Here is a 15,340-nt window from a genome sequence, read left to right as displayed (position 1 = left end):
CTCAAAAAATTAAACAATAAGAAAACAAATAACCCAATCAACAAATGGGCCAAAGACTTGAACAGACACTTCTCAAAGGAGGACATACAATCAATCAACAAGTACATGAAAAAATGCTCACCATCTCTAGCAGTCAGAAATGCAAATCAAAACCACTCTAAGATTCCATCTCACTCCAGTAAGATTGGCAGCCATTATGAAGTCAAACAACAACAAGAGCTGGTGAGGATGTGGGGAAAAGGGTACACTTGTACATTGTTGGTGGGACTGCAAATTGTTGCGGCCAATTTGGAAAGCAGTATGGAGATTTCTTGGAAAGCTGGGAATGGAACCACCATTTGACCCAGCTATTCCCCTTCTTGGTCTATTCTCTAAAGATCTAAAAAGAGCATACTACAGGGACACTGCTACATCGATGTTCATAGCAGCACAGTTCACAATAGCTAGACTGTGGAACCAACCTAGATGCCCTTCCATAGACGAATGGATAAAAAAAATGTGGCATTTATACACAATGTAGTATTACTCTGCATTAAAAAAATGACAAAATCATAGAATTTGCAGGGAAATGGATGGCATTAGAGCAGATCATGCAAAAGCCAATCCCTAAAAACAAATGCCAAATGTCTTTTTTGATATAAGGAGAGTAACTAAGTAACTAAGAGTAACTAAGTAGGGAGGAAGAGCATGAGAAGAAGATTAACATTAAACAGGGATGAGAGGTGGGAGGGAAAGGGAGAGAGAAGGGAAATTGCATAGAAATGGAAGGAGACCCTCATGGTTATACAAAATTACATACAAGAGGAAGTGAGGGGAAAGGGAAAAAAACAAGGGGGAGAAATGAATTACAGTAGATGGGGTAGAGAGAGAAGATGGGAGGGGAGGGGAGGGGAGGGGAGATAGTAGAGGATAGGAAAGGCAGCAGAATACAACAGACACTAGTATGGCAATATGTAAATCAGTGGATGTGTAACCGATGTGATTCTGCAATCTGTATATGGGTTAAAAATGGGAGTTCATAACCCACTTGAATCAAAGTGTGAAATATGATATGTCAAGAACTATGTAATGTTTTGAACAACCAACAATAAAATTTTTTTTAAAAAAGAAAAATAAATATTTTTTAAAATAATAATAAATAAATAATTTTATATAAAATAAATAATAATTTTATATAAAAAATTTAAAAATACTTTTATTTTGTTTACTTATTTTTTTAATGTGGTGCTGAGGCTCGAACCCAGTGCCTTACACATGCTAGGCAAGTGCTCTATCACTGAGCCACAACCCCAGCCCCTCAAAAACATTCTTAAAAGAAAATGTTAGAAAAATTTTATCATAACATCATAGCAAAAACAGCTATCAATTAAAAATGAATTAATAAATTATATCCATGTAACCAAATAATTTAGAGATAAACTCAAGCAATATATAGCAACATAAATCTCAAAGAATGTTAAGCTAAATAAAGGACAAAAATGCAGAATATTGTTTTTAGTTTTTCCCCCAGTACTAGGAATTGAACTCAGAGGCACTTGATCACTGAGCTAACACTCCTAGGCCTTTTTTATCCATGTTTTTCAAAATCAGAACGTTACAGTTGTACATATCAATGGGTATCTTGTTGCATATTCATACATGCACACAATGTAACAATATAATTTGGCCAGTATCACTCCCCAGCACTTCTTTCCTTCCTCCCCATCTCCCACCCCCTTGGTTCCTTTCTTCTACTGAACTGATTTTCATGAGATTGCTCCCATCTTTCTTCTCCTTTTCCTCTCTAGCTTCTGCTTATGAGAGAAAATATACCACCCTTGACCTTCTGAGTTTGACTTATTTCTCTTAACATGATAATGGTATCTAGTTCCATCCATTTCTCTGCAAATGACATAATTTCATTCTTCTCTATGGCTGATTAAAACTCCATTGTGTATATATCCCACATTTTCTTTATCCATTCTTCTGTTGATGGACACCTAGGCTGGTTCCATAGTTTGGCTAGCATGAATTGTGCTGCTATAAAAATGGGTATGCACGTATCACTGTAGTGTAATCACTGTAATTCTTTAATAAAAATACTGAGGAGTGTATAACTGTGTTGTTTGGTGGTTCCACAACTACTCTTTTGAGGAATCTATAGATTTCCATAGTGGTAGTATTAATTTACAATCCCACCAACAGTATAATGTTCCTTCTCCCCCACATCCTTTCCAGCATTTGTATTCTTGATGACTGCCATTCTGACTGGTGTAAACTGAAATCTCAGTGTAGTTTTGATTTACATTCTCTAATTACTAATAATGTTGAACATTTATTTATATATTTGTTGGCCATTTGTATTTCTTCTTTTGAGCAATGTCTTTTTAATTCATTTTCCCATTTATTAATTATATTATTTTTGGTGTAAAGTTTTTCAAGTTTTTTTTATATACTTTAGAGATACTTATCCAGCAAAGATTTTCCCTATTCTGTAGGTTTCCATTACACTCCTAGTTGTTTCCTTTGCTGTGCAGCTTTTAATTTGATACCATCCCATTATTAACTCCTGGCATTATTTCCTAAGCTTTATGGGTATGGAGAAGTCATTACCTATGCCTATGTGTTGGAGTGCTGACCCTATGTTTTCTTGTAGAAGTTGCATAGTTTCTGGTCTAACTCCCAGGTCTTTGATTCATTGTGAGCTGATTTTTATGCAAGGTGAAAGATAAGGTCTAGTTTCATTCTTCTATATATGGATAACCAGTTTACCCAACACCATTGGTTTAAAAGGCTGTCTTTTCTACAATGTATCTTTTTGGCACTTTTGTCAAGAAATGACTGCAGATGTGTGGGTTTGTCTCTGTGTCTGTTTGTATGCCAGCATCATGCAGTTTTTGTTACTATAGCTCTGTAGTATAATTTGAAGACAGGTACTCTGATGATTCCAGCATTGCTTTTTTGCCTTAAAATTGTTTTGGCTATTCTGGGTCTTTCTTTTCTTCCAAATGAATTTTAGGACTGTTTTTTCTAGCTCTGTGAAGAATACCATTGGTATTTTGATGAGGATTGCACTGAATCAGTATACTGCTTGTGGTAGTATGGTCCCAGGCCTTTTTATTATTTCAAAACAGGGTCTCACAAAAGTTGCTGAGGCTGGCCTGAAACTTACAATTCTTCTGCTTCAGCCTCCTGAGTAGCTGGGATTACACCTTTGCACCATCATACCCAGCCAAAATGTTGTTTTTTATGAAGACTACAACCAGAAAATATAGTAATACAACTTTTTTATTGGGGGGGTGGGTACCAGGGATTAAACTCAGGGGCACTTGACCACTAAGCCACATCTCCGGCCCTATTTTGTATTTTATTTAGAGACAGGGTCTCACTTAGTTGCTTAGAGCCTCACTAAGTTTCTGAGGCTGGCTGTGAAGTTGAAATCCTCCTGCCTCAGTCTCCCAAGCTGCTGAGATTATAGACATATGCCACTGTGCCTGGCTTCCAACATATTTTTAAGAAATGCAGGTGAACAACTGAAACCAAAATCAGGACACTGCCTCTGGTACTTGAGAAGAACATACCAGATTCCTCAATTGTATTCACAATGTTTTATTTCCTAGTATAAGTGCTAAATGCATTAGTATTCATTATATTTTATCTAAACATTTCCTTTTCTCTAAAATATTTTATACAAGATCTGAAGCAAATATAACAACATGGTGACATCTATTAAATGCAAATAACACATCAATTAGTATTAGCTATTTATATATATTTTTGGAAAGTCCATTTTTTAAAAATACATGAAAAATTATTTAAGCTTTAGTGTTATTTAATCATTATCCATTAAGTAGCTAATTATTTAGTTTTATTAATTAATTATTTTATTAACTAATGTTGTTTGCTCAAGTTTTAAATGTATACACTTTGGGGCACTCTACTAACTTCCTGCTTTGAAAGTTGAAAATCTTAGCATTAACATTTCTAATCCCATTTCTTCTCCCTATTTTTGTTACATTGACACTACATGTTCATAACATTCACATTCCATTCTATAATTCCATAGATATTTACTACAGAATCTGCGTCTGAGCTCAGGCAATCTTCTCGAAGTTATTCTACCATGACTTCTCCTTGAGTTCTTTAATACTTAATTGGCTGATTTCACAACCAAGTAGTGTTTTGTAAAAGCAGCACTCATCAGGGCTGGAACTATAGTTTAGCAGTAGAGTGCTTGTCTAGCATGTGTGGGGTACTGGGTTCCATCCTCAGCACTACATAAAAAATAAATAAAGATATATTTTTAAAAGAAAGAAAGAAAGAGCTTGTTTTCTATAAAAATGTATGCATTTTTTTAAACCAAGAAAAACATTTAAAGGAAACAGGAAATATGCTTTCAAATAGCGTTAAGGGGAGAATATTAAATAGGTGTGATGCAAGTTCCATCTAATTTTCAGATTTGCGGGTAAGGAGATCATCTTTTTGGTATAAGATGCTAAAAGTAACTCAGAAAAGAATCCCACTCCTGCTGGGGTTGTGGCTCAGTGGTAGAGAACTTGCCTTGCATGCGTGAGGCCCTGGGTTCAGTCCCCAGCACCACATAAAAACAAACAAAATAAAAATAAAGATATTGTGATCATCTACAACTAAAAAAAAATATATTAAAAAAAAAGAACTCTACTCCTCATTCTACCATTCCTCGTTTTACAGAGAGGAAACAATCTCAGAGACTGACAGTTGCTCGACTAGGTGGAATAAATTTCCTGTTAACAACAAGAGAAAAAATAGCAGCAATAGTTCAGTGTATTTTCCACATATCCTTTCACAAATTTTTGGTGAGTTATTCTTCTAAGTTGCAAAAGGTTATTTCAATATAATACTTTTATTAGTCATTAAATTTAATTAAAAAGACTCAAGAGAAGGAAAAAATTGATTACATTTTCCAGCATATTTTCTGTTCCTGAGGTTCTGAGACGCCTTCTTTTTTCATTGATTTCTGTTTAGAGACCTTCCTTTATCACTGTTATAGGAAAAGTATACTGGAAACAAATTAAGTTTTCCTTCATTTTAGCGTGTCTTTTGATTTCCTCTTATTTCTTCTGCCCCATGTTTGTCTTAGTGTCCAGGATTTTTTACTGTAAAAACGGGAAAACAACCTTCATTTCTTTATAATTAAAAACAAAAATCCCTCTTTTCATATTCTATTTCTAAAGCATTTATAAATCCTGTGTCTTTCAGGTTTGTCTTCAATTCTGAAATTATTTTTGAATCTCTAAAATTCTTAACTTCTAAAAAATATTTTTTAATTTAAAAAATAAAATTCTTAACTTCCAGCCAGGCATGACAGTGACTGCCTATAATCCTCCCAGCAATTTCTGGGGCTGAAGGAGGAGGACTGCAAGTTAGAAACCAATCTCACCAACTTAGTGAGACCTGGTGTCAAAATTTAAAAAATAAATAAATAAAATTTTTAAAAAAGATCTCAGAATGTGCTCAGTGGTAAAGTACCCCTGGGTTCAATCCCCAGTACAAAGAAAGAAAAAAAAGCAAACAAACAAACAATCAAATTTCTGAATTTTTCTAGTTCTGATTAGATTGTTCTTGCATACTATATATTTAGGTTGTTTTGGATACTGTATTGTAATTTTCAACAGTTTTATATTTTTCTATAATTAATGCTTTCTGTATGAATGGGCTTATTTTATTCCATACTCTCTTTTTTCTGATAAGAATTTTCCATGATATTTAACCTTGATATTTTTAAGTAAAATTGCTTCTCCCTGGAGCTGGGGTTGTAGCTCAGTGGTAGAGAGCTTACCTCGAATAGGTGAGGCACTGGGTTCTATCCTCAGCATTACATAAAGCAAATAAACAAAACAAAGATATTGTGTGCACATAGAACTAAATTTAAAAAAAAAAAAAAAACTGCTTCTCCCTGTGTTTTCACAGGGTAGCTGCAGGATAGTTCTACCTTCTCAGCTCTTCAGCTCACTCTTCGCTGTTGCGATGGAATGTTCACACAGATGGCAGTTCCCTTGTTGAGAACACCTCACTCTGTTCCCTTCTCACTGAACCTTCTCTCACTTAGTCTCCACTATCCCTGTCCTGTTCATTATGAATTCTATTCTCAGCATTTCTCCTCAGTGTGGACTTGCTCCTGCAAAGAAATTGTGGCTGGGCAGTTAAAGAAAGATAGAAACTTTGGCTGGTTCACTTTGGGAATAAATACAGCACAAACTGCTCCAGACCCTTCAAATTCTACTATGGATCCCTTGAGCTTACTCAGCTACTAGAATACAACATCCTCCAGTCCCAGCTGTGGCTCTCAACATGGTTTGCTAAGCCCATGAGTGAGTACCTTACAGCCATTCTGGATGCTATGGGCCTCCCACTGCTGCTCTTCTGTGCTACTCACTCCTGCACAGAAGGTGACCCATGCAGGGCTTATAGCCATCAACAGTTCTGCCCCACACAGTTGAGAGTAAACCTTCAGACAATATTTTCTTACAGATGTTGCTCATTTATCTTTTTTGTTTTGTTTTGTTTTGGTTATTTCACAGTACTAGGCACCCTACCACTGAGGTATATCCCCAGACTTTTGTTTTTTCATTTTGAGTCAGGGTCTCACAAAGCTGGCCATGCTAGCCTCAAACTTTAAAACCTCCTTCCACAGCCTCCCAAGTGGCTCATTTATAATGCACATACCACCATGCCAGGCACTCAGGTGTTTATTTTGCTATCCTATTTGTTCTGTACTAGTGACTGTATTTCATAGGATTCAGAAACAATACCACCAGTGCCATATTACTATCTTGAAAAATAGATGCTGATGTTTTATAATCTTCATTAACACAAAAGGCCTAAAATAAACTTTCACATCACAAAATCACAATGAGTAAGTATTTACAAATTTCTTCTAAAAGTAAGTCTCCCTACAACTACTAATTCAATTAACACATAAAATACTCCCCTGTTTATATAGCCTACTATAAACAAATAAAGTAAGATACCAGAAAAAGTATCTCAAAATGATAAATTAGCACATGGCTTAAAAATGAATTCTTTGGAGCTGGGGCTGGGGCTATAGCTAGTGACATAGTGCTTGCCTAGCATGTGTGAGGAACCGGGTTTGATCCTTAGCACCACATAAAAATAAACAAATAAAATGAAGGCATTCTGTCCATCTACAACTACTAAAAAAGTTTTTTTTGCTAAGAATAAGGTTAACGAACAATGTATTGTGGTGCTCAATTTCAAAGATTCAGTATATCTGAAAAGGCTTGGAAGATTTTTTTAGTAACAGGACTGATGATTTCTTTTCCTTTAGCTTATTTATGCTTAATTAGAAAAATGAAAAACTAAACTTCTTACAAAAAATTTTAAAATAACTTACGCTAGAACCATGCTGTAATCTGAGTGGTTGAACATATATCCTCCAACAATCCACATTATGTTTCTATTGACCACAGCTTTATGAGATGCTCTGGGCAGCTTTAAGTTTGAATATTCTTCTCGAGTCCAAAATGACTGGTTAGCTGGCACAGGAACTGAACATCCAGGGCCTAATAAAACATAATAAATTAGCTTCACTAAATGCACCTGGAAAGTTTACTGCACTTCAAGTTTTAAACATATAAATGCGAAATTTTTCTAAAGAATATTTAGTCCCTAATCTAGCATCTGTATTTCAAACAAATTTCTTTGTGGTTTTAATTCACTCACAGTATTGATCCCAGGAATCCCTAATAAAATTCAAAATCATATACTTTCTAATAATGACTTGACCATATCCAATGTAGGTATTTCAGTATCAAAAGTCCTACTTTATCAGCTTCTGGTGGGAAGACTACACAAAGAAATTATTAATTCAAATTGAAAAACCTAAAATGTAACAACTAGACCTAGGAGTGATAATAAAACAAACAAACAATAACAACAAAAACCTACCCATCTTCTAGTAAAGCAAAGAACTCAACAGAGGTAAGACACAACAACAGATGTAAGGTCTGGCTTCTGCTGCACTCTTTGCAAGTAGTTAAAAATTGGTACTCAAACATGCCAATTGTTAACTACTTACTATCACCAAACCCAACAGATGAAAGCATGTAAACACACACATTTCCTTTTAAAATGAAAAGGTTCTGAGGAAGGAATAAGTATATAAACAAAGTCATCAAATCAACAACTGCCCTTAGTCCTTATGGAGTCCCCTAAAGCACCTTTAACAAGCTATTTCTCTAGATAATAACTTTAGGTGACTGCTTTAAGATTCTAATGCATAATCAATTTTCTCAGAACATGGAGAAAGTTTTAGGGGAAATAGCATTATTGTCAGCTCTTGTCCCATCTCCCAACTTGATTCTATGCTATGTCCTCTTATGGCTGAGACCAGGTTCTTAAAACTTTCATAAATGAACTGCAAAATGGAAAACCTCTCCACAATTCTAAGGAGACCACAACCACATAGGTGAGACATTAAAAGATTTGTAGGAAACCGCATAAAGGGAGGAGAAAGCTTACATGACCCCTGATATATGATGAACATAAGTTGTACAGATGCTAAGAATAAGGTTAACGAACAATGTATGAAACTAGAAACAATTTGTGAACTGAAAGAAAAACGAGAGAAAGAAGCTCCTACCCTGCCATTCAGAGAAGCAGGAGCATCCTCTGACATCACTTGAATTGCAGATGCCTCGATGAGGAAAACCACAGTTGTTTGTACAGTAAGGAATGTCACACGAGTCACCTTTCCAGTTTTCAGAACATTCACACTCCACACTGCCACTGCTGTTGCTGGTCTTACATTCTCCTCGGCCTGAGCAATTATTCGGACACATGTCAAAACTATAAAGACAGTGAAAAAATTAAGTCAACACAAACCAACACGCCAATGAACTTGGCAGAACTTCCTCCTACACAAGGATTAAGGATCTCCCTGTCTCTTCAGTTCATTCACAAACATAAATGCAGTGTTTACCACTCAACCCAAAAAGGGTCCCTCCACACTGCACAGCTTGGGCATGTGAGCTCAAACCCACCCTGGTGGAGGCTCATGAGAATAGGGCAAAAAAAACCAAGTAACTCATAAAGTTAAAGAAATCACAAGGAGAGAAGAGATTTGATCACATTTGTTCAGATTTAGTTCCTCAAGTCTGGGACAACTATCCTATTCTTCTTGGTAGCCCACTAGTGACAAGCGCTACACAACTGCCAAATTCATGTTTGCAAGTGTGGGAAGGAAGAGGACAAACTTCCAACTACACTCATAGTACCAGTAGCCCCCTGAACATCTCTGAAAATTTGTAAAACTTAAGATTATTGCCCAAAATTTTACATTTTAAATTATTTAGTAAGCTGACCCATTTCAGATGGAATGGAAGCAGGGTTATTTTAACAATGTGTGAGTTTAACCATAATATATCTCTTATTAACATGGCTTAAGATAACTATATAGATAGTGCTTAGAAATAACATAAAGAGGGCAGATAAATGAATTATCATGAAACTTCAAAAACATATACATGTTCTACTACTGAGTACATGGCAACTGTTAATATTTATTAAATTGTACTTAACCAAAAAAAAATCCCAATGTTTTCATCCATTAGCAAGAAATGCCCCTCTCTTCCAGGAGAAACTCAACAGCAGCAACACCTGGGTTTAAACTATGGCCCCACCACCAACAACAACACTTATATTAACAACTTATTTAACCTTTTCACCCATTTCCTTAATTGTAAAATATATTTAAAAACTTTAAATGAGAAACCCATGTAACCTGCTTACTGAAATTCCTGGCACAGTGTAAGTCCTCAATATTTTAATATTATTATACTATTAAATCATTATTATTAAAACATTTCATTTAAATAAAATCACAAATATTGGATTTAAATATCTTACTTGTAAGTGATATTAAATCCAGTCAAATTGTAAGCGGCATCACTAAAAAAATGCAGAAGGGCATAACCTGATGTGACAACCACCTCCGGAACTGTCTCATTGCCATCTCTTTCAGGAACAATGAGGCCACTGAAACGGAAGCACATTTCTTATAGCACAATGTCAGCTGTGTTAAACTATAGCAGAGACAATTCAAAAGTTCATCTTTACAACTTTAGAAAGCACATGCAGGCAGAGGGGTGAATTCCTGTGATGGAAGCACACAGCTACCCTATTAGTTGTCCTTCTTTTGCTAGGTTTCCTTTATTCTGGGTTCCATTTCTAATAAAATTTGAAATCAATGGTTCTATTTTTATACACCGTTTAATAATTCTCTAAATCTCATAAAGTAGTAAACTTTATGAGTTGACAAATGGTAAATATGTAATACTAAAAGACATAAAATATTGTTAAATAAAATATTTATTTACAAAACAACATAAAGAAGCTAGATAAACCCACAACTCTGACACTATTGGCATTCTGATGCATTTTCTTTCCTTAATTGATACCACTGGCATTTTATGTTCGATTTTACACATAGCATACCACAGGCCTTCCCTGTCACTAAAAGCTCCCTAGGCTCTCCCAAGGACCTCACTCAGAGGCCAGGACATAATATTCTAACTAAGTACTGCTTTGGGGCCAATAAATCCAGGAGAAGAAAAAACTGACTGAATCGAAGGGTCTTATTTTCCAGAAGTGAGATGCTCAATTGAAATCCTGTCTGATCAATCCAGATTGTCTGAACACACCACCTCACACCACCAACAAGAAGGATTACCAGCTCTAAGTTAGCTTTGCTAATTTAATACATGACTTATTGTGGTTTTGCATTCTTTTCTACTCCTGAGGTTAACAACTTTCCTATGTCTACCTGCCATTTGCATTTCTTCACATGCTCTGACTTTCCCACTATCAATTCACCTCCCCCACCATCACATTCAGCCAGTGCCTAGGTCCTTACCAACTCCCATGGAATCTGCTGCACACGCTCCCACTGATGAATGAACATCAACTAGTACTCTCCCCTTCACTTACTCCCCCTAACCCCATTCCCTTCCTAGAGCACACACCAGGTAAACTCCCACCTCAGGGCCATAATCATCTTAAATGCCCATTCACCCTGACCTAGTGATTCTCTTTCTTTGTAGAGGAAATACTTGCTCTCATTCACAAAAGAAAATATACAAGAATCCTAACTGCAGCATCACTCAGATGGGAACAGGTTGAAAGCATCAAAGTGCTCATCCACAGGGAGCTGCTGAATGAGGCCTTGGGCATCAGGAGCTCACCCTGGCATTCTGATGGGGCAGGAAGGTGCAAAACAACAGGCCTAGAATCTGGGTACCATTTACCTGAACGTATATAAGTGCAGGAAGACTACATAAGTGTGGAATGAAGACAAGAGGGCATGGGATTTCCATTTAATTTTTAATATGGAAAGAGAACTCTAGGAAACCTAACACTCAGAAGGCACCCCAGGGGTGTCCAGAAAACACTGACATATTTTCTACCAGGTATTCAAGTAACAAATATTTACTAAGTGCTTACTACACGGGAGGCTCTGTTCTAGGTATAAGGATAACGACAGTGAAATAGACAATGTCCCTACCCTCAAGGAGTTCAGTTAGAGAAACAAATAAGCCCTGACACATCCTTACATGCAAGTGAGTATTCACACAGGCCAGGCAGAGATCATACCATGAAGGGAAACAGGGCAGAGAAGAGAACAGGAGGTACTGGGTTGGAAAGGCAGTTGGGAGGGCTTTCAGAAGACGTGACATTTGGTCAGAATCTTAAGTGAAAGTTTTGCCATCACCACATTTTCATTCACTTTACACAGAGGTCGAGCAGCCTTTATCCAAAAGCTTGGGACCACGTGTGTTTCAAATCTCAGATTTTGTCAGATTTGGTAATATTTGCATATACATAATGAGATATCTTGGAGAAATGGCCTGCCCTCAGGTTGCTTATGATTTTATATTTTAAACACAGACCATCAAACAGAAAATTGATTTACATTGCATGTACACCCCCAGACACATAATCTGAAGGTAATTATTTATATAATATCTTTAATAATTTTGTGCATAAAACAAAGTTCCATGATTTGGAGCTTCCCACTCGTGGCATCATGTCAGCATTCAAAAACTTCTGTGTTTTGGAGCATTTCAGATTTGTGGATTAGGGATGCTCCATCTGTACCAGAATGTTGAAGGGATAAGTACTTGCCTTGCAAGTACAGAGCCTCTTACAAACAGATATGTCAAAAGCAATCTTCCCAGGGCTGGGGTTGTGGCTCAGTGGTAGAACACCACCTAGCATGTATGAGGCACTGGGTTCAAGGCTCAGCACCACATAAAGATAAATAAGTAAAGGCATTATCCATCCAGAACTAAAAAATGAAAAAAATCAAAGATTTTTTTTTTAAGAAAAGCAATCTTCCCATAAGAAATATAGGCCTATTCCAGAAAGAATCTGGGACTACAGTCACAAGGGGGAGGTCCTGTATTCTCTGTTAGTCCAGCACAAATTTCAGGATCAAAGAGACTTGACTTCAATCCTTGCTGCATGTTACTGACATCTCTGAGCCCCAATTTCCTCAAATGCACATAGGAGGAATCCTGTCCAGCTCACAGTGACATCATGAGGGTCAAATTGGTGGAGCATATGCAGGGCTTAAGCCTCCCACTAGGAGGTGCTCAGTAAGTGACAGCTGGTGGCCTTCTTCATTTGGTGGGGACATTTAAATATGCAGGATGAATGACTTTACCAACTGGAGAAAGTGGATCAGCTTTCCCACTTTCAGGGAGACTTAGGTATTTGCTACTATTTGCTTCAAAAATTTGAAATTGTGACAGCTTCGCAGTGTATGGATTTCTCCCAGTGTGAAAGCAAAACAACTGGTTTAAGACAAAAATAAACTTTTACAGAGTAAATGAACAAACACAGCCTCCTTCAGCACATGAGACAAAGGAAGGCCTGTGGGTGAGGAAGGGATGCTACAGGCTTGCCACAGCTGACACCCTGAGCAGCCTCCAATGGGAAGCAATGCAAGACAGAGATTTAAATTCAGAAATAATATAATGATAACCGATTATTTATATGACTGAGCTTACCTAAAGGCAGCAATTAGTGGTGCATAAATTGAGTCCCCATCATAAACATATAAATGGTCCCAACTACACTCTGTAGCAAAATGATTGAAACGAAGTCTCATTATCCTATTTGTCCTGAAAAAAAACAAAAACAAAAATAGTAATTGATAATTATCATAACTATTAAACATTGGAGAAAAAAAGAATTTACAAGAAAAGAAATAGTATATAAACAGTATTCCTCCATTTGTCAAAGACTCACTTAGTACTTACTATGTCCAAGAGGGCATTAAACATGCAATGGGAAACAAAACAGATGTGGTCCATGACGCCTGGGGCTTTGCAGTCCATTTAGCAGTCTAGGACAGCCAGTGTTTAACAGCCTCTGACCAATGCATTAGCCCTTTCACTTCGCACTTCCTTTCTTATTCAACTTCAGATTCCACACTCTTCATTTCACAAACACACCTGTCAGTTCTCTAAACTTGCCTGCCCTCTGCCTCTTCGTGGCACTGCCTGGCAAAAGCCCTCGTCTACAGGAAAACATTTATCAGTTTTGACTTAGATTGAATCCAGAGAAAACTGAGCTGTCCTGGAGAAGTCCTGCCACCAGGCAGACTGCTTCCAGTACCCATCTCTGCTCAGCACTTCACGTGACACTTGGATTCTGCCAGCAGTCCTACCACTATCTCCCTCTCCCTCTCCACAATCGCTAATTTTCAGGGACTATTTCAAACCTTCCAATTTCACCTTCCTGTTTATGTTTTGCACTTAGACAAAAATCCATGAAATTACTATTTCCCAAAACAGATAACCTATTTCTCCTTACATCTCTCAAATATTTAATATTTCCTTTTTATATGGGTCTTTCCCATCCACATTTAAGTCTGCTTAGTATCCCATATTTGACAAAGCAAAACATAAAAGTCCTGTTGTACCCACTGAAGAGATTTGTAAAATGGGAAACAATGCCACTCTTTTCACAAAATTTCCTTTAAATATAAGGATTTTTTTCCCCATAAAAGTGACATTTATGCTAACATATACGGGGTTTGTACTTGTTAGTTTGTTACTTTGAAGTAAATTCTTCAGTAGTATTTCTTGGTTTGAATTTCTAAAATGGTAAGTATAAATAAACAAAAGTTATTTGGAATCCTCAAAGTTGAAAAGTGTCAGGAGATCCTGCAACTAAAAGTTTGAGAAATACTGCTTCCCAGGAGAAATACTTCTTCCATGATAAATACTCCTTTGCATGAAGGAAAGGAGAAAAAAGGAAGGAAAAGCTGGAGGGACCCAGAGGTTCAGAGAAGGGACAATAAGGCAAGAGTGGTTATTTTGATTTTTCTTCATGATAAAAACATGTATTTAGAAAAATTACAAAATATTATAATTTATAAAGTTTTAAGCAAACTGTTAAAAATACTTTAACAGGTTTTTAACTATTACAGTTGAAAATATACAATTTTCTAGTGCATACAATTTATTTGCAGCAACTTAAATCAATCAAAAATTTTAAAAAAATAATAGCGATAAAAGTTAAGGTGCTGAGAGATTGCTTGCCTAGCAATACAAAGCCCTGGGTTGAATCCTAGTGCAAGAGGAAGAAAATTTAAAAATCGGAATCAGAATCATTTGCCAAATGAAAATTATTAAACATATTTTAAATATTTATGCTACTGGGTCTGGGGATATAACTCAGTTGGTAGAGTGCTTGCTTTGCATGCACAAGGCCCTGGGTTCAATCCCCAGCACAATAAAAGAAAAAAAAATAGCAACAATTTGTTAATTTCATTTGTTGGAAAAGTAATGCCACACTAAGCTCTATTCTAAAAAATAAAAATAAAAAATGAAGTCAGCCATTACTACTTACTGTCCTTCAATGAGCCACGTGCACTTCATTTTATATTTATAATAACCAGGTCCATCTGTTATAAACCCAGAAGATCCAGTTAGCCTGTAATTTAAATTTTAAAAAATCAATCTATCAGGAATTCAGACATTAATATCTTTCTTAATTCTCAATACAATGCAAATTGAGCAGACTGGGTACATTAATACATACTATATATGCATTTTAAGCACTGTTTCTTATCTCTCCAGTTCATTCATCTTAGTTCCTCAAATGTGTCTTAGTTCCTCTTTCCAATGTGTCTTCAGCTCACAGGGACTGCCAATACGTGGAACTACCACTTCTTCACTGTTAATCATTCACCGTGAACACATTTCATTTTCTCACTTACCTTGTTAAGATTCCATGGTCCATCACAAGAATCATATCCTCCAAATCTCTCAATTTCCTTGCCCTTCTCTCCCTC

General features: G+C 36.4%; 1 protein-coding gene across 1 annotated transcript in view; it reads right to left on the bottom strand.

Moving 5' to 3' along the window:
- Positions 1-15,340, bottom strand: part of LOC113197437 (attractin-like) — an 82,720-nt gene that overhangs the window by 60,377 nt on the left and 7,003 nt on the right. The window contains 5 exon segments of the mRNA XM_077800163.1: positions 7,373-7,541; positions 8,621-8,826; positions 9,886-10,014; positions 13,047-13,160; positions 14,896-14,988. Of these exon segments, the coding sequence (XP_077656289.1) occupies positions 7,373-7,541; positions 8,621-8,826; positions 9,886-10,014; positions 13,047-13,160; positions 14,896-14,988 (711 nt within the window).

This window comes from Urocitellus parryii, chromosome 6, assembly GCF_045843805.1.
Source record: "Urocitellus parryii isolate mUroPar1 chromosome 6, mUroPar1.hap1, whole genome shotgun sequence".
Lineage (NCBI taxonomy): Eukaryota > Metazoa > Chordata > Mammalia > Rodentia > Sciuridae > Urocitellus > Urocitellus parryii.
Note: the sequence above shows the minus strand (reverse complement) of the source record. Positions and strands in the feature narration are given on the sequence as shown.